Raw genomic sequence first — 18,770 nt, 5'->3', positions numbered from 1 at the left:
AAGAAAGAGGGGAGAGAGAGGATAGAGGAAGAGAGAGAAGATAGGGAAAGATAGAAGAAAGAAGAGGAAGAGGAGGAGAGAGAGAAGAGAGAGAGAGAGAGAGAGGAGGGGGGGGGAGAGCAACCCACCAGTGAATGGAGGAGTGCTGGGGGGCAGAAATAATGGACAGTTCTCTTCTTTCCCTCTCCCTTGTTTTTCCTCAGCACCATACTCTTCAGCCTCAACTCATTCACTTTACTCTTTTCTTTCACAGGGTTCCCTCTTTTTTCTCTTTTCTTTTCGCAGCTCAGGCTAAGTGTGTTCAGTGGTACAGAGAATGCACTCAGTGTCTTTCTCTGTCTCTAGTGAAGCAGGTTAGAACAGGACCCTGGCTTCTCTGTCTCTAGAAGGCAGGTTAGAACAGGACCCTGGGCTTCTCTGTCTCTAGTTGAAGCAGGTAGAACAGGACCCTGGGCTTCTCTGTCTCTAGTGAAGCAGGTTAGAACAGGACACCGGGGCAGGATGCCAAAATGAACAACTGATATTTTTCAGTGAAGTATCAAATGGTGCGTGAGGAGAGGAGGGTGCCCTGCTGTTAACCACAAGTGTTGAGGAGGACGGGTGGGGTGCCCCCTGCTGGTTAATCCCAACAAGTGTGGAGGAGGGACGGAGGGTGCGCCCCCTGCTGGTTAACCAACAAGTGTGAGGAGGACGGAGGGGTGCCCCCCCCCTGCTGTTAACCCCAACAAGTGTGAGGAGGACGGAGGGGTGCCCGCCCCCTGCTGGTTAACCCAACAAGTGTGAGGAGGACGGAGGGGTGCCCCCCCTGCTGTTAACCAAACAAGTGTGAGGAGGACGGAGGTGCACCCCCCTGCTGGTTAACCAACAAGTGTGAGGAGGACGGAGGGGTGACCCGTGCCCCCTTGCTTGGTTAACGCCAACAAGGTGTTGAGGGAGGACGGAAGGGTGCCCCCCCTTGCTGGTTAACCCAACAATGTGAGCGAGGACGGAAGGGTGCCCCCCCTGCTGGTAACCCAACAAGTGTGAGGAGGACGGAGGGGTCCCCCCCCTTGCTGGTTAACCAACAAGTTCTGTACTTCTCAATGGTCTAAAGCCACGTCCCCAAAGTGCAAAAGAGGTGAAGTGAGGAAGTGCGTTGATGTGTGTACGTGTGTGTGTGCGTTCGCTCCAGCGCTTGGTGTGTATATAACCTGCATGTGTGTGTGTATACTGGGAACCAGAAGGGAGTATATGATTGATTGAGAAAGTGGGACCTCCTACCCCATCGTGATAATGGGGTGGTCTGCTGTGTGTGTGTGTGTGTGGGGTGTGTTGTTGTGTGGTGTGCTGTGTGTGTGTGTGTATGTTGTGTATGTGTTCGTGTGGTGTGTGTGTGTGTGTGTGCGTGTGTGTGTTGTGGCCCGCTGTGTGTGTTTTGTTGGTCTTGTGATGGATATCTGTGTGTTAAAACAAGACTTGGTTAAAAGGAACTCAGTTCAGTCACATAATCGACCTGGTAGTTTCTGCAAATGGCTACAAGAGGCTGTCCAAGTCAAAAAGGCGATAGGAGCGTCATCACCAGGACTACAGTAGGGAACAATAGAGGTTCACAGCACTAACCAGAGGGTTGGAGTCTAGATTCTAGCCACGTGCCTTAATATGCCCAATTCACAAAAACATTATGAAACGACTTCATGAAATGACTCCATATACTGGCCCCAGAGGAATTACTCACGGTCAGATGCAATAAGTGAACTCTTCTAGATATTCAGGCAGTAAAGAGTATTACTGTAAGATCAGAATTGAAAAGCCAGAATGCAAAACTAGAGGTGTTTGTGCTGGTTGCAAAAATGGTGTATAGATAGAAAGGCCCTCTTGCCTTCTAAACCACTCTGTTTGTCCCTAAGTGGGACCCATAGACCTAACTTCATAGGTCCCCTGACAGGTCCCAAACACACTGGAACTTACCATCTCTTTGGTAGGGAGGAAATCGTCACTCCACACCAACAAGATTACATCAACCGTGCTTTCTTCCAAACCACACACTGAGACACACACACACACCACACACAGTGAGACAAACAGTAAGCATACACACTGACACACAAACAGTGAGACAGACAGTGACACCACAGTGAGACAAACAGTGACACACAGTGAACACACAGTGAGACACACAGGAGACAGAACAGTGAGACAGACAGTGAGACACACAGTAGAAGGACAACACGAGACAGAGACAGTGACAACACAGTGCAGACAGACAGTGAGACAGACAGTGAGACAAACAGTGAGACAAACAGTGAGGCACACAGTTGAAGACACACAGTGAGACAGACCAGTGAGACAGACAGTGGAGACACACAGTGTGAGACACACAGTGAGACAGACAGTGGAGACACACAGTGAGGCACACAGTGAGACACACAGTGAGACACACAGTGAGAACACAGTGAGACACACAAGGAACAGACAGTGGGACAAACAGTGAGACAGAACACAGTGACAGATGACGTAGACAGTGAGACAAGAACTCAGCATGAACAGACAGTGAACACAGTGACGACAGCAGTGAGGGACAGACATGTGAGACAGACAGTGAGACACCAGTGAGACACACAGGAGACACCGACAGTGAAGACCAGACAGTGAGACAGACCAGTGGGGACAGACAAGTAGAACACAGTGAGCACACAGTGAGACCACCAGATGACAAGAACAGACAGTGAGACAGACAGTGTAGACAAGACAGAGTGAGACCACACAGTAGAGGCACTGCACACAGTCTCCACACAGTGCCGAACCGGCAAAAGTTCGAGACACAGTTGAGGGAACAACCACCATGAGACCAGACAGTGCCTGTTATTTACCTCGTTTGTCTTTCTCACTGTGTGTGTGTCTTAGTGGTTGTGGTTTGTGAAGAAAGCAAGCGGTGATGTAATTGTCTCATCTATGTCTACGTACAACATAGACACACGTACAGTGAGAACACAGGGGACACCAGGTGAGATCCACAGAAAACGTTACGCAGTGAGACTAGTACACATGAGACAAGTGAGAAACTACACATGGCACGCACACACACAGTGAGATACACAGGAACACACAGTAGACACACAGAGCGTACGTCGTAGCAACATGACACAGTGGAGACACACGTGAAGTGAGCACAAGAGGGCCAGTTCACATGTGAGATCCGAGAAATCAGTGGTACACAGTCGACAAGTGAGACAGAACAACAAGTGCCACACAGTGGAACACAGTAGCATACACCAGTGAGACTAACACAGTAACAACAGACATCGAGTGCGACAGGACACAGTGAGACAAGCACCAGTGAGATACCGTGAAACAACGTCCAAGTGAAGACCGTAACACAGTCGAGAAACACAGTGGACAATAGATACGAAACACAGTGAGAGTGACACAGCAGTGAGACACACGTGTAAGAGTGAGACAACATTGTGAGACAACAGTTGAAGAACAAACAGATTGAACAAGAAACAGTTGGAACAGTAGCACAGTGAGACACCCAGTGGACAACACAGTAGATACAACAGTGAGAACACAGTTTGAAACACACAGTTTAGAGCCACTTAGACACATGCAGTTGAGAAGACGGAGCCAGTGGGACACGTACCAGCGTCTGGAACACAGTGGAGACACCAGTCAGACACACAGAATGAGACAGAGTAGACAAGTGACAACAGCCAACAGGAGACAGTGAGACACGAAACAAGTTCACCGAGACACACAGTGGAGATTACACAGTGAGTACACAAGGAGACGAAACAGTGAGACACGTGAGAACAGTGAGAAGACGAGAACACAGCGTGAGACAGACACAGTTGAGACAACATGAGACACATGAGACAAACAGTGAACAAACAGTGCCACGAGACAGCCAGTAGAACATACAGACAGTGAAGCAGTACACAAAAGACAGGCATAAGAAGACAACAGAGGACAGTCAACAGGAGAACAGTACACAGTGAGAAACTGAAACATCAGTTGACACAGTGGAACAGTACACGTGAGCAATCTACAGCAAGTAGACAACACAGACACACAGTAGACACCACAGTGAAGACACGACAGTGAGACAGACAGTGAGACAAACAGCGAGACACCGACAGTGAGACAAACAGCTGAGACACGACAGTTAGACACACATGAACACCAGTGAGACAGACAGGTGAGCACAACACAGTGAAAACAAAACAGTGAAACAAACAGTGAGACACCACAGTGAGACACACCAGTAGATCACCAGGTGAAACACCACAGTAGAACACACAGTGAGACACACGTGAGACCCAGACAGTGAGACAAACAGTGAGACCACCACACCGTAGACAACACAGTGAGACACGACCAGTGAGACACACAGTCGACGACACACCAGTGCTCCATGTGATGGCAGAGGCAATGTTTTCTGTACCACGATAACATCAGATGAGAGGTGGAGCTCCTCCAAAACCAACACGCAAGAAGGTGGAATCAACCGGCCAAATCCCTCCAATAGCACACGGCAGTAGACCTAATTAATTCAATCATAAACTTATGTGGACTGCCATCCAACAATGTGATAAATTACTTAGAACACAAGGACCTGGTATACACAGGGCCTGGAGGCGAGTCACATACTTCCTGGGTTTGGAGGGTCACACACACTGTTATGAACACAGAGCACACGCACACTGAGTGTACAAAACATTAAGAACACAATCCCTTTATTGAGATGCACCCCCCTTTGCCCTCAGAACGGTCTCAAATCTTTGGGGCATGGACTCTGCAAGGTGTTGAAAGTGTTCCACAGGGATGCTGGCCCATGTTGACTCCAATGCTTCCCACAGTTGTGTCAAGTTGGCTGGATGTCCTTTGGGTGGTGGACCATTCTTGATACACACGGGAAACTATTGAGTGTGAAAAACCCAGCAGCGTTGCAGTTCTTGACACATTCAAACCGGTGCGCCTGGCACCTACTACTGTTCAAAGGCAGATATATTTGAACATATACCCTGTTCAAAGGCAGATACATTTTTTGACTTGCCCATTCAACCTCTGAATGGCACACATACACAATCCATGTCTCAATTGTCTCAAGGCTTAAAAATACTTCTTAACCTGTCTCCTCCCGTTTATCTACACTGATTGAAGTGGATTTAACAAGTGACATKAATAAGGGATCATAGCTTTCCCCTGGATTCACCTGGTCAGTCTATCATGGAAAGAGCAGGTGTTCCTAATGTTTTGTACACACGCACACATAAACATGCTTGTGCGCTCACACACYCACAGTGTGTGTCCATTATTTTTGGATGCTGATAATGCTATACTGTAAATATTAGCGTTAACATGTGACGGCTGGTTGACAGAGGTASTTGCATGTCTGACACACAGTAGATACCAGTTCCATTACAATGGCTCTATTAACATAGGTCAGGGCTGGATCCTGAACGTGGCCACCAGAAACACTGACCTGACACTGTCTGAGGACAAAGGCTGGGTTATGTTATACTGGGGTTGGGCTGAGAGTAGACCAGGGCTGGAATATACTAAACTGCGCTGGGCTAAGAGAGGGGTCCTCCACACGGCTTCAATGGAATTCATGTTGGGTTGGCACCATTAAGCAAAATCACATCTGCAACATTATGATACTAGGACAAAACTAATTCCTGGAAGAGTATGTCCAGGAGTCAGTGTGGGGGCTTCCTGCCCCACCTCCTTATCTCCCACTCTCTCTCCATCTATCCGTCTCTCTATCTGTGTCACCTGCCCCTGGCTGTGGCGACAGTAGGTCTCTGGCTCTGCGTGAGAACTCAATCTGTGTGACTGCAGGCTTTGTTCTGAGCGTGAGCCTGAGTGTGTGTGTGTGTGTGTGTGGTTGTGTGTTGAGGGAGAAATGTCAAAGAGGGTGATTTGTTTACATGCATCCAGCATTTCCAATTCCCTCTTGGTGTTGTGGTGTGTTGTGTGTGTGTGTGTGTGTGGTGTGTGTGTGTGTGTGTGTGTGTGTGTGTGTTGGTGTGTGTGGTGTGTGTGTGTGTGTGTGTGTGTGTGTATGTGTGAGTGAGTGAGAGAAAGCCGGACAGAGAGATAATGTGTGTATGAGTGAATCCTTCAGGTCTATGCCAATGGGGCCTACAGTATGTCTAAGGATGGGGAAAGGGAAACTGGGCCCTGCACGTGGAGACACTCTCTAAGCTATACACCATCTGGCCCTGCCCATCAAAGGCCTCTCTCTCTATGAACTTAACACACATACACTTTCTCTACATTACAGTCAGCCATCAACCAGACGTCCATATTAGATTAGCCTCCATTACGTCCCAGTTATTCCCTGCTTGAAGCTTGGTGCCACTGTCACACATAGACACAGGCCACATCCCAAATGGTACCCTATTCCATATAGTAGGGCCCATAGGCCTCTGGTCAAAAGTAGTGCACCACATAAGGAATAGGGTGTCGTTTGGAACGCATTCACAGTCAGACAGAATGGATGTGCATGTCTCAGACTCGGCTCCAGTTGACCCCCTCCAAACAATATTTAGCCCATTCCTCTATGTCTCCCTCCCTCAGGAAAGGGTTAAGTTCATGTTTATAGGAGGGCCCAAGGCAGCCAAAAATGGGGGTAGATTGGATGCAATGTGATCAGTAATGAATTTTGCGTTGCATTAGAGGGGGCTGTAGCCGTAAAGATGGAGGGATAAGCGCCAACTACAAGTGTCCAGGAGTCAGCCCTTAATCTAATGACGAGCAGAGTCATAGACACAAGCAATTATAGCGGGAAGGAGAGAGCGAGAGAACGAGCGAGAGAGGAGGGGGAGAGAGAGAGTCCATTCCATGTGACTGCCAGTGCTGCTGCAGGGGCCTCTCTAAATGAATAGGTCCAAACAGCATTATGTCGTAATAGACGGGCAATGAGAGCGAGAGAAAGAGAGGGATTGCAGAGTAAGGGATGAGAACAGGGAGAGAGAGAAGGGTGAGAGAGAGGGGGATGAGAGGATGGGGGGTAGTTGGTGCTAACACACATTAGYGCCTTGTGACCCTTTGCTGCTCCCAGTGGCAGTCTCCTCTCCCTAAGAGAAACCCCTCTACCCCTCCCATAAAAATTGAAGGACCTCTTGTTCAGGAGAGGAAGAGCACCACCACTTTAAAAATGAGTTCAACATTTGGACTGTCCGAATGGCTGACACACACACATGCAGGCCCACACACGAGTGTACATCCACACACTTCCTGCAAAACCAAACAAGCGTGATTAAGAGTAGCAGTTGAAGGAGAGTAAATGAAAGTTCACACAAAGCTAAGTAAATGAAGTTGACCACTATCACATTTCACTTGAGAGAATAAACGGTCAGTAAATTGGTGGATAGATTGAAACCATGAAATGATTAATGATGACAAATTATTATTGAGTGTGCGTCCGTGTTTGTGTGCACACGCTGCATGTACACTACCATTCAAAAGGTTGGGGTCACTTAGAAATGTCCTTGTTTTTGAAAGAAAAGCACAATTTCTGTCCATTTAAAATATCAAATTGATCAGAAATACAGTGTAGACATTGTTAATGTTGTATATGACCATTGTAGCTGGAAACGGCAGATTTTTAATGGAATGTCTACATAGGTGTACAGAGGCCCATTATCAGCAACCATCACTCCTGGTTGGGGAGCGTTGTTGCACAGCTATTTTCAGGTCTCTCCAGAGACGTGTGATCGGGTTCAAGTCAGGGCTCTGGCTGGGCCACTCAAGGACATTCAGAGACTTGTCCCGAAGCCACTCCTGAGTTGTTTTGGCTGTGTGCTTAGGGTTGTTGTACTGTTGGAAGGTGAACCTTTGCCCCAGTCTGAGGTCCTGAGCGCTCGGGAGCAGGTTTTCATCAAGGATCTCTCTGTACTCTACTCTGTTCATCTTTCCCTCAATCCTGACTAGTCTCCCATTCCCTGCTGCTGAAAAACATCCTCACAGCATGATGCTGCTACCACCATGCTTCACCGTAGGGATGGTGCCAGGTTTCATCCAGACGTGATGCTTGGCATTCAGGCCAAAGAGTTCAATCTTGGTTTTATCAGACCAGAGAATCTTGTTTCTCATGGTCAGAGAGTCTTTAGGTGCCTTTTGGCAAACTCAAAGCGGGCTGTCATGTGCCTTTTACTGAGGAGTGGCGTCCGTCTGGTCACTCTACCATAAAGTCCTGATTGGTCAACTGCTGCAGAGATGGCTGTCCTTCTGGAAGGTTCTCCCATCTCCACCGAGGAACTCTGGAGCTCTGCCAGAGTGACCATTGGGCTCTTGGTCACCTCCCCGACCAAGACCCTTCTCCACCGATTGCTCACTTTGGCCGAGCGGCCAGCTCTAGGAAGTCTTGGTGGTTCCAAACTTCTTCCATTTAAGAATGATGGAGGCCACTGTGTTCTTGGGGACCATCAATGCTGCAGTTTTTGGTACCCTTCCCCATATCTGTGCCTCGAAACAATCCTGCCTCGGAGCTCTATGGACAATTCCTTCGACCTCATGGCTTGGTTTTTGTCCTGACATGCACTGTAAACTGTGCGACCTTATTTAGACAGGTGTGTGCCTTTCCAAACCATGTCCAATCAATTGAATTTTCCACAGGTGGACTCCAATCAAGTTTTAGAATAAGGCTGTAGCGTAACAAAATGTGGAAAAAGTCAAGGGGTCTGAATACTTTCCGAAGGCACTGCATGTGTMAGATGATGTGTGCGTGCGTGTCTGTGTATGGGTTAGTGTATGTTTATGACTGACCGGTAGCAGAGCCCACAATGTCTCTGGATGGTGACTCTGACATGGCYTCTGCCAGCCTCTCTCTCAGCCCCTCCTCGGTGGATTCCACCGAGCTCATGTGACGCAGGCCAAAGCTCTCTGGCCAGCTGCCACACACCTCCAGCAGGGTCACACTGCGGTCAAACGTCCCTGGAACAACAAACGCAACCATTTATAGACCATCAGCACAACACAACCACAAACACATTCAGTAGAACCCTGAAACATGGTCAGTTAAGGTATACAAAGTAGAAATTACATATATGATCTGTTAAAGTGCACACTGATCAGTTTAACCATACACACAAAATACAAGCAAGAACCTTCTAATAGTCAGTATAATGGCATTCTCGCTACTGCACACTTAGTCAGTCCAACCACATACACCACAGTTATTCCAAATACACAACCACATTCACAACCACACACTAAATCCATATAACCACACAGATGGTCAAGTGGAGTACTGACATCAAACACCTAAGCTGTGTTTGAATACTCATACTAACCGCACTAACCCTACTATTTGTGATGTACATTGAGTATGTAGTATGCTTATTGGTTTTAGTATGGATATAGTTAGTATGCCAAACGTTCCCGGATGTCGTGCTACATTCCCCCAAAATTCGAAGAACACATGCAGTGGACACGATTCCCGTGCTTTTAGGGCCCATAATGCAATTCTCCAGAAAATGGGCGTGGTATCACAACATTTTCAGATTTGAAGAAAATGGCGGAAAATATGCAGTCAAAGTCCGACGAGAGCGGATACAAATTCACTGCTTTAACTAATTATGAGAAATTTTAAGAAAATGTTGAGCAACGTAATAAAAAAGTAATGACTTTTGACTCAAATAAGTTACACGTTATGTTGGCTGTCAGTTAGCAACGCTAGCCTTACGAACTGCATAGCATTACAGCAGTTGCTTGTATGTACCGGTATGTTAGTTAGCTACCTAACGTTAGTTGGCTACTAGTACATCGAACTTGCCAGTATATTAACTATATGCTATCCAACTAACTACCCAACATTTATTGACTTGATTGACTTTATTTTTTATCTAAGTGGTATAGTCGTTGTGTGTTCTCAATGGACACTGTTAAAGATGTCTAGTTAGTTATTTGTTATGCTAACAAGCTAGCAAGAAGTTGCATAGCAACAGCATCAACTTCCAGTAGACAGGTGAAGTGCTAGTACACTCAACTGAAAGAATACAATTTGTATACAGTACACTAACATGAACTTATAGTATGTATATATACAGTTGAAGTCGGAAGTTTACATACACTTAGGTTGGAGTCATTAAAACTCGTTTTTCAACCACTCCACAGATTTCTTGTTAACAAACTATAGTTTTGGCAAGTCGGTTAGGACATCTACTTGTGCATGTGTAGCAGTGTGATGTTGTTCCCCTAGATTATGCACCAAGTTGCACACAAGGACCAATTCAAATAGGCCAGGTCAAGAGGGGATGTTAATAATTTGATAATAATAATAATAATTCAGTGTGTTTTTTAAATTTAATTACAGCTGCATAGCTAATGTTAGTTTTTGGTGTACAAACKCTTTTTCATATCTCTATTGTACATACACATGACTGTAAAAGTTCTGTATATTTTGGTTTGGCCCATCGCAGGTTATCTGTATTTCCGTACCCCCTTAATGTTCTCTTTTGCCTGACCTTCGGCTAGCAAGGTATGTTGTCCTTGGCTCCGAAATTGTTCAATATAAAACCGTGGTAATGTTACACAATGTGCTGTTATGCAACCATAAGTTTTGTTACAATGTGGACAGTATAAAGATTTACGGTAACAAGTTTCACCGAGCTCACTAACTAGGGTACCTATTGTAACTTGTGAGTACTTGGGACAGTGTTTGAGTGAGTTTCTATGTGCTCACGCAGGTGCCTGAGAGCTGTGACTGCGCCAAGGGCTAAAATATTGTGTGTTGTCTCTTTGTGTGCAGGTATGTCTTTTATTTTGTCCAAATTATGTTGTATATCATTTTACTTGTAATGTATGGTGTGCACTGAATGTGTGCACACAGCACCTGCTATTTCTTTTTGGCGCTCTCTTTTGCCTGACCTTCGGCTAGCGAGGTGCCTGAGAGCTGTGACTGCGCCAAGGGCCAAAGTATTGTGTGTTGTCTCTTCGTGTGCAGGGCAAATAAAAAGATTCCAACCAGCAGACCTCCAGTTGTGGCAGTGTCCTAATTAAAAGTACACAACGCAGAACAAACCACGCTACACATGACACAAGTCATTTTTCCAACAATTGTTTACAGACAGATTATTTCACTTATAATTCACTGTATCACAATTCCAGTGGGTCAGAAGTTTACATACACTAAGTTGACTGTGCCTTTAAACAGCTTGGAAAATTCCAGAAAATGTTGTCATGGCTTTAGAAGCTTCTGATAGGCTAATTGACATCATTTGAGTCAATTGGAGGCGTACCTGTGGATGTATTTCAAGGCCTACCTTCAAACTCAGTGCCTCTTTGCTTGAAATCATGGGAKAATCTAAAGAAATCAGCCAAGACCRCAGAAAAAAAATTGTGGACCTCCACAAGTCTGGTTCATCCTTGGGAGCAATTTCCAAACGCATGAAGGTACACGTTCATCTGTACAAACAATAGTAAACAAGTATAAACACCATAGGACCACACAGSCATTATACTGCTCAGGAAGGAGACCCGTTCTGTCTCCTAGTGATGAACGTACTTTGGTGCGAAAAATGCAAATCAATCCCAGAACAACAGCAAAGGACCTTGTGAAGATGCTGGAGGAAACAGCCAGGAGAGGACTGGCCACCCCTCATAGCCTGGTTTCTGCCTAGGTTCTGGCCTTTCTAGCCCCCGTGCTTCTACACCTGCATTGCTTGCTGTTTGTGGTTTTAGGCTGGGTTTCTGTACAGCACTTTGTGACATCAGCTGATGTAATAAGGGCTTTATAAATACATTTGATTGATTGATTGATTGAAGATGCTGGAGGAAACAGGTACAAAAGTATCTGTAGCCACAGTAAAATGAGTCCTATATCAACATAACCTGAAAGGCTGCTCAGCAAGGAAGAAGCCACTGCTCCAAAACCGCCATAAAAAAGCCAGACTAGGGTTTGCAACTGCACATGGGGACAAAGATCATACTTTTTGGAGAAATGTCCTCTGGTCTGATGAAACAAAAATAGAACTGTTTGGCCATAATGACCATCATTTGTTTTGGAGGAAAAAGTGGGAGGCTGCAAGCAAAGAACACCTTCCCAACCGGGAAGCACAGGTGGCAGCATCACGTTGTGGGGTGCTTTGGCTGCAGAGACTGTGCACTTCACAAAATAGAATGCTTCATGAGAAGGAAAATTATGTGGATATAGTTGCAACATCTCAAAACATCAGTCAGAAGGTAAAGCTTGGTCGCCAATGGGTCTTCCAAATGGACACTGACCCCAAGCATACTCCAAATTGGTGGCAAAGGGCTTAAGGACCAAACCAAAGTCAATGGGTTATTGGATGCTACACAAAGCCCGTACCTCAATCCTATACCAATTGGGGGCAAACTGGAAAAAGCGGTGTGCGAAGCAGAGGGCCTACAAACCCGATTCAGACACCAGCTCTTCAGAGGGAATGGGCCAAAATTTCACCCAACTTATTGTGGGGAAGCTTGTGGAAGGCTACCCAAAATATTTGACCCAATTTAAACAATTTAAAGGCAATGCTACCAAATACTAATTGAGTGTATGTAAACTTCTGATCGTCTGGGAATGTGATGAAAGAAATAACATCTGAAATAAATAATTATCTCGACTACTATTCTGACATTTCACATTCTTAAAATAAAGTGGTGATCCTAACTGACCTAAGACAGGGAAATTTTACTTGGATTAAATGTCAGGAATTGTGAAAAACTGAGTTGAAATGTATTTGGCTAAGGTGTATGTAAACTTCAGACTTCAACTGTACGCTCATTAAGTATGTAGTATACATACACACTGAATTAATTCAAGAGATTTAGTAGCTGGGACAAAGGCTACAGCTACTGACTATGGCCCTGGTTAAAGGGATACTTCGGGATTTTGGCAATGAGGCCCAGTCACTGCGCTAACGCTAGAAAACACTGCTAGCAGGGCAAGTGGATGGGAGGGATGACATCAAACAAGGGAAAGTTAAGAGCCACTGGACTGATAAACAGAGCGGAAAGAGAGAGAGAGAGAGAGAGAGAGGCAGATGTAGAGAAAGACAATGACTAACAGAAAAGGAGGCATGACAGAGCAGAGGAAAGAAAAAGGCCAAACAGAGAAGGAACTAGAGAAAAACACCAGAACAAGACTGGAATGATCTTTATCATAAAAGAGCTGCTATTGTTTGGTTGTCTGGTGGTTGTTTGCGGGTTGTTATTTGGGGGTTGTTATTTGGTTCTCTCTACCTGACACCTAGTCCCCTGGCCCAGACTGGGTCTGTGTTATCAGAAGGAGCAGCGACAGTGGACCCTTTGATCTCAGAGTTAAGTTCAGTGGCTATCTAGGCCCTTGGTGTATGGAGGTCTGGCCAGCCTCAGCCACACTCTGGCCCACTGACAAGCTCTAATGCTGGGGCGAGAGCCCGCACGGGCTGCCCTGACCGGCCTGGTTTTACACACAGATAGGAAGGACCAGGTCTCCACTTGGCTATCTGCTGTTAAGACACACACTACACCGGGCCAGGCAGGAGAAGCTGATAACTTTGCACAACTTCATAAAAAATCTGTGTGTGTGACTCCTCAAAAGATCCCCCCTTACCAGCAGGCCCACTATCAAAGCCATGGCCAAGAGCCTGCGTGCGGGGTTTGTGGTGTGTGTGTGAGAGAGAGAACAGTAGCCCTGTGTGCCACAATAGCGCTCTTGAAGGTGACATGATGTTATTATGGTTACCAAGCGGTTGATTTGATGTTTTACCACAGTGTGGAATTGAATTTTCGACCGTGAAAACAACCCTCTGGCAATGCTGTGAAATGTAGCCTATCTTTCTGAGACCTCACTATGCTGGTATGTGAACCCTGAGCTAGTTCATTTATTTACATGGGCTGAGTATGTAATGCATGTAATTGAGGTGTGCGAGCTTGTGTTAGTCTGTGTCTGCGTGAGAGTCAGTGTGTCCTCCTGAATTCACTGTTACAGCACTCCAGACGCTCTATGGAGACTTCCTTCACAAATATATTAACCCATCAGTCTCAATTAACATGATGGCAGGACCCTAATGGCACGACCTAATTTCTCTCTCTCTCTCTCTCTCTCTCTCTCTCTCTCTCTCACACACACACCCACACACCACCCCTGGGGATCACATCAACCACTACAGAGCAAAAACATTAAACACAACACAGAAACTACTACACCAAAGTATGTTGTTTTAATTACTATTCCAAAACCACCATGACACTGACCAAATGGACAATTTTGGACTATATAGATGTACCCCCAGAGAATGGTGAGCCAGATATGTAGCTGTCAAGGTCAGTAGTCCCCCCCTCTCTCCCTGCATCAGGGGTGATGTCTGTTTTGTTTATCCCATGTGTAACTCTGTGTTGTTGTTTTTGTCACACTGCTTTGCTTTAAATGGCCAGGTCACAGCTGTAAATGAGAACTTGTTCTCAACTGGCCTACCTGGTTAAATAAAGGTGAAATAAATAAAAATGTCTCCATGCTCCAGCAAGTCCCACTCCGGTCATTATCATGATGATGCTAATGAAATAACAGCCAGACTCCTCAGGGTTAGTAGGAACCGAGGGGCGTAGTGAGTGTAAAGCAGCAGGATGGGATTCTTCCTCTGCACGGTGGGGATTTGCTTCTCCATCCCTCCTCTTTTCATTTCTCACTGACAATGTTCTAGGGACAACTGAAACATGAGGACATGATGTTCACAAGCATTTTAGTGACAGGAGAGAGAGAAGAGACAGAGGGGAGAGAGAGAGAGAGAGAGAGAAGAGACAGAGGGGAGAGAGAGAGAGAGAGAGAGAAGAGACAGAGGGGAGAGAGAGAGAGAGAGAGAAGAGAGATGAGAAAGATAGCAGAGAGAAGAGAGAAAGAGACAGAGGGAGGATGTGGACAGAAACACGTTTTTTCATCATGGTTAAACCAAATCCCAGGCTAGATTAGTTCTCTCCCAGCTGTTGGTTCACTGCCACACCGACTGAAGATCAGGCCCTACTTATCTCTCCCAACGCTAGTTTCCTTAAAGATTTAATCAGTGTGTGTGTGTTCACCTTTACAACAGGGCAGCAGCTCAGGATGGCACAGCTGGACACAAACACACAACGCATAACAACCGGCCACAAGCCATCATCTCTGGGCTACCTGGCTGCTAAACAGCCTAATGACGGGAGGCTAACGGTTGGCTAGCTGATAGCGYTAATTCAATTAGGCTTTACTGCAGGGGGGTGCCATTAGAGTGATGGAGCTAACGAGGCTTAGGGCTGTAAACGGAGGGCTGTGACTCTGGGACGGCGGTTATTTGTGTTGGAAAAACAAATGCCTTCTGGTAATAAACATGCCACTGCGTAAATCAGGATTTGACCGGAGGGAAGGCGACAGAGGTGTACATTTGGAAAGATACAGACTAACCCCGAGTTGGACCTGGACAGCCTGTACCTGGAGCAGGGAGGGCATGGCTGTCTTGGTGTGATGACTAGCTGGGATGTGAGACGGCAGACTTGAGGTTGAGGCTATGTCTTTATCAGTGGTAGTCAAACACACACACTCTTCTTGCGCTGTGACCAAGTCTGACAGAGTGTGTGTGACAGTGGCCAGGCAGGGCCATTGAGACAGGAGTCAGTGAAAGAGTGGAGAGCTGCCTGCCAGAGTAGTTTAGTGGTGGGCGACATGTTAGTGTTAATGGAGATGGATTAACAGCTGTGATAGGTAGCTAGGAGGTCTCTCTTTGCTCTTCACTAGATTCCCTGTCTTTCATTACACTAGGCCCTGTTTTTAAATGATTTACTCCCCCTCCCTCTCTCTCCTGTCATCTGAGTACTAGTAATCCTTTCAATAGTGGGCTTCCCGGGCCAAAGACTCACGCCCCACCACACACACACTTATAAACACGCATGCCCGGCTGCGCTCACATTGTTCATCACACAGAACACGTAACATGCACACACGCACCCACACAGACACGCACGCACACGCACGTAAGCGCACACCACACACACACACACACACACACCACACACACACACACACACACACACACACACACACACACACAACACACAACACACACACACACACACACACACACACACGCAAGCACACACACACACACACACACAGAGGCTCTTCACTTTGCACCTCCCTGTTTAAAGCCAGTTTAAAGGAGAGTCAGAGGCGCAATGATGGCTAGCTCACGATTAGCCTTAAAACTTTAATAGGTGAGACGGTCTCTGCACTGTGTGTGGTACTGTCAAAGTCTCTGAGACACATATACACACACACATACACTAACACACACAAACACTAACACACCTCTGTACTGTAGTGTGCTTACATACAGTTCTGACTAGGGCTGTTACGGTGACCATATTACCGCCACACCTGCGGTCACGAGTCATGAAGGCGGTCAAATTCCATGTGACCGTTTAGTCTCGGTAATTAGGCTTCTCCAAGTGCTGATGCTGCTGCTGGTCATTAGTAGCCTACCAAACTTGCTAACTGTCTGGTACTCAGCACACTATTGTCCCGCTAATCACTCTGACATCAACGCAAATGTAATCGAAAATCTAATCAAACACTTCATGAGAGCTCATGTTGCGCAACATTTCTATAGGCTATGAAATTGCAGAGAAAACAGAGTGATGGTCTCTATTAAAAAGAGTATCTTTCTATAGGCTAGGTCTACTATATTTACTTCTCAACTTTCCTAATATTAAGCACATTGTTCATCTTTACAACAGGAGTATAGCCTACCTGGCTGGCATCAAAATTAACCACATGAAAAGCGTCCTCCCTTCCCTATTTATGTATTTTTTCCCGCTGCCCCTGTTTCGATACAGGTGCATGACAATGGTTCATTCTAAATCAAAACAAATTCCACATGTATATATTATTTAGTATATGTAAAGACAAGATTAAGCATAAGAAACTGCCTTGTTTTTTGCGACTTTTTGGATTCATAGTCACACACCTCATGTAGCCTAGCCATAAGCCTATATGTTTTGATAAGGTTTGTATCACAACTAAAGTGGACAAATAACTTCTTAAAATTAAGCACATTAATCCACTTTACAAGGTGTTTCTCTTTCTTTCTTTCTTTCTCTCTCTCTTCTCTTGGAGGACCTGAGCCCAAGGACCATGCCTCAGGACTACCTGGCATGATGACTCCTTGCTGTCCCCAGTCCACCTGGTCATGCTGCTGCTCCAATTTCAACTGTTCTGCCTGCGGCTATGGAACCCTGACCTGTTCACTGGCCGTGCTACCTTGTCCCGGAGCTGCTGTTTTGGACTCTCTCTACTCTCTGAGGTGCTGACCTGTTGCACCCTCTACAACCACTGTGATTATTATTATTTGACCCTGCTGGTCATCTATGAATGTTTGAACATCTTGGCCATGTACTGTTATAATCTCCACCCGGCACAGCCAGAAGAGGACTGGCCACCCCTCAGAGCCTGGTTTCTCTCTAGGTTTCTTCCTAGGTTCTGGCCTTTCTAGGGAGTTTTTCAGTGCCACCGTGCTTCTACATCTGCATTGCTTGCTGTTTGGGGTTTTAGGCTGGGTTTCTGTACAGCACTTTGTGACATCGGCTGATGTAAAAAGTGCTTTATAAATACGTTTGATTAAATTTGATTGATAAGCAGCGAGTGAGTTTCAAGTTTGGGGAAGATCATTTTCACCATAAAAATGCACCTTTATAATAAAAGCATTACATGCATAATTGCAATTGTGTTGACTTTTGATAATGGTGTTTTCCCTCTAATGAAACATTTGCACTTATAGACCACTGCCATGTGCACATTGTTGCGCTTATAATGTGAAGAAATAGCCTAATAGTTTATCAACATTTGAAGCTAAATGTTCTGATCTGTTTCATCAGCCACATGGCGTAAAGTTAATATGCTAGTGGTTGTATTAACTTGGGATTTATTGCACCCCACAACTGTCCCAGACTATGTTTAGAATATTTATTTCACGCACAGAATAGGTCAACTTTTGTACTATGGGGGATAGTAAATTGACATAGGCTAGTGCTTTTGCTGTTTGTTAGGCCTACTCATCTTGTTGGCTGACGAAAAGTAAATGTGGACAGTTCTTCCAATATCTTCAATATGCGCCTCGGAATTGGATAAGGACATGCGCTGTTGCGTCCCTGATGTGTCTGTCTTCACTTGTAACCTGTGAGAAAGACCCGATCATGTGACGGAGAGCCATGTGAGTGTGATGCGCTTCAGATTGCGCAGCACTCAGGGAGAAGGGCACCACGCAGCACTCAGGGAGAAGGGCACCACGCAGCACTCAGGGAGAAGGGCACCACGCAGCAGTCAGGGAGAAGGGCACCACGCAGCACTCAGGGAGAAGGGCACCACGCAGCACTCAGGGAGAAGGACACAACGCAGCACTCAGGGAGAAGGGCACCACGCAGCACTCAGGGAGAAGGGCACCACGCAGCACTCAGGGAGAAGGGCACCACGCAGCACTCAGGGAGAAGGCACAACGCACCACGCACTCAGGGAGAAGGGCACGCAGCGCACTCAGGGAGAAGGGCACACACGCAGGACTCAGGGAGAAAGGGCACCACGCAGCACTCAGGGAGAAGGGCAACCACGCAGCACTCAGGGAGAAGGGCACACGCAGAGCACTCAGGGAGAAGGCACCACGCGCACTCAGGGAGAAGGGCACCACGGCAAGCACTCAGGGAGAAGGGCACAACGCAGCACTCAGGGAGAAGGCACAACGCAAGCAATCAGGGAGAAGGGCACACGCAGCGAGCAAGGGCACAACACCTCAGGCGGAGCAGGGCACACGCAGGCCTTTTCTCAG

General features: G+C 46.4%; 1 protein-coding gene across 1 annotated transcript in view; it reads right to left on the bottom strand.

The window, feature by feature from the left end:
• Nucleotides 1–18,770, bottom strand: part of LOC111956788 (BCAS3 microtubule associated cell migration factor-like) — a 401,535-nt gene that overhangs the window by 20,179 nt on the left and 362,586 nt on the right. The window contains 1 exon segment of the mRNA XM_070436727.1: nucleotides 8,752–8,919. Coding sequence (XP_070292828.1) covers nucleotides 8,752–8,919 — 168 coding nt within the window.

This window comes from Salvelinus sp. IW2-2015, linkage group LG4p, assembly GCF_002910315.2.
Source record: "Salvelinus sp. IW2-2015 linkage group LG4p, ASM291031v2, whole genome shotgun sequence".
NCBI classification, from domain to species: Eukaryota; Metazoa; Chordata; class Actinopteri; order Salmoniformes; family Salmonidae; genus Salvelinus; species Salvelinus sp. IW2-2015.
This window is presented reverse-complemented; position numbering and strand designations above follow the sequence as displayed.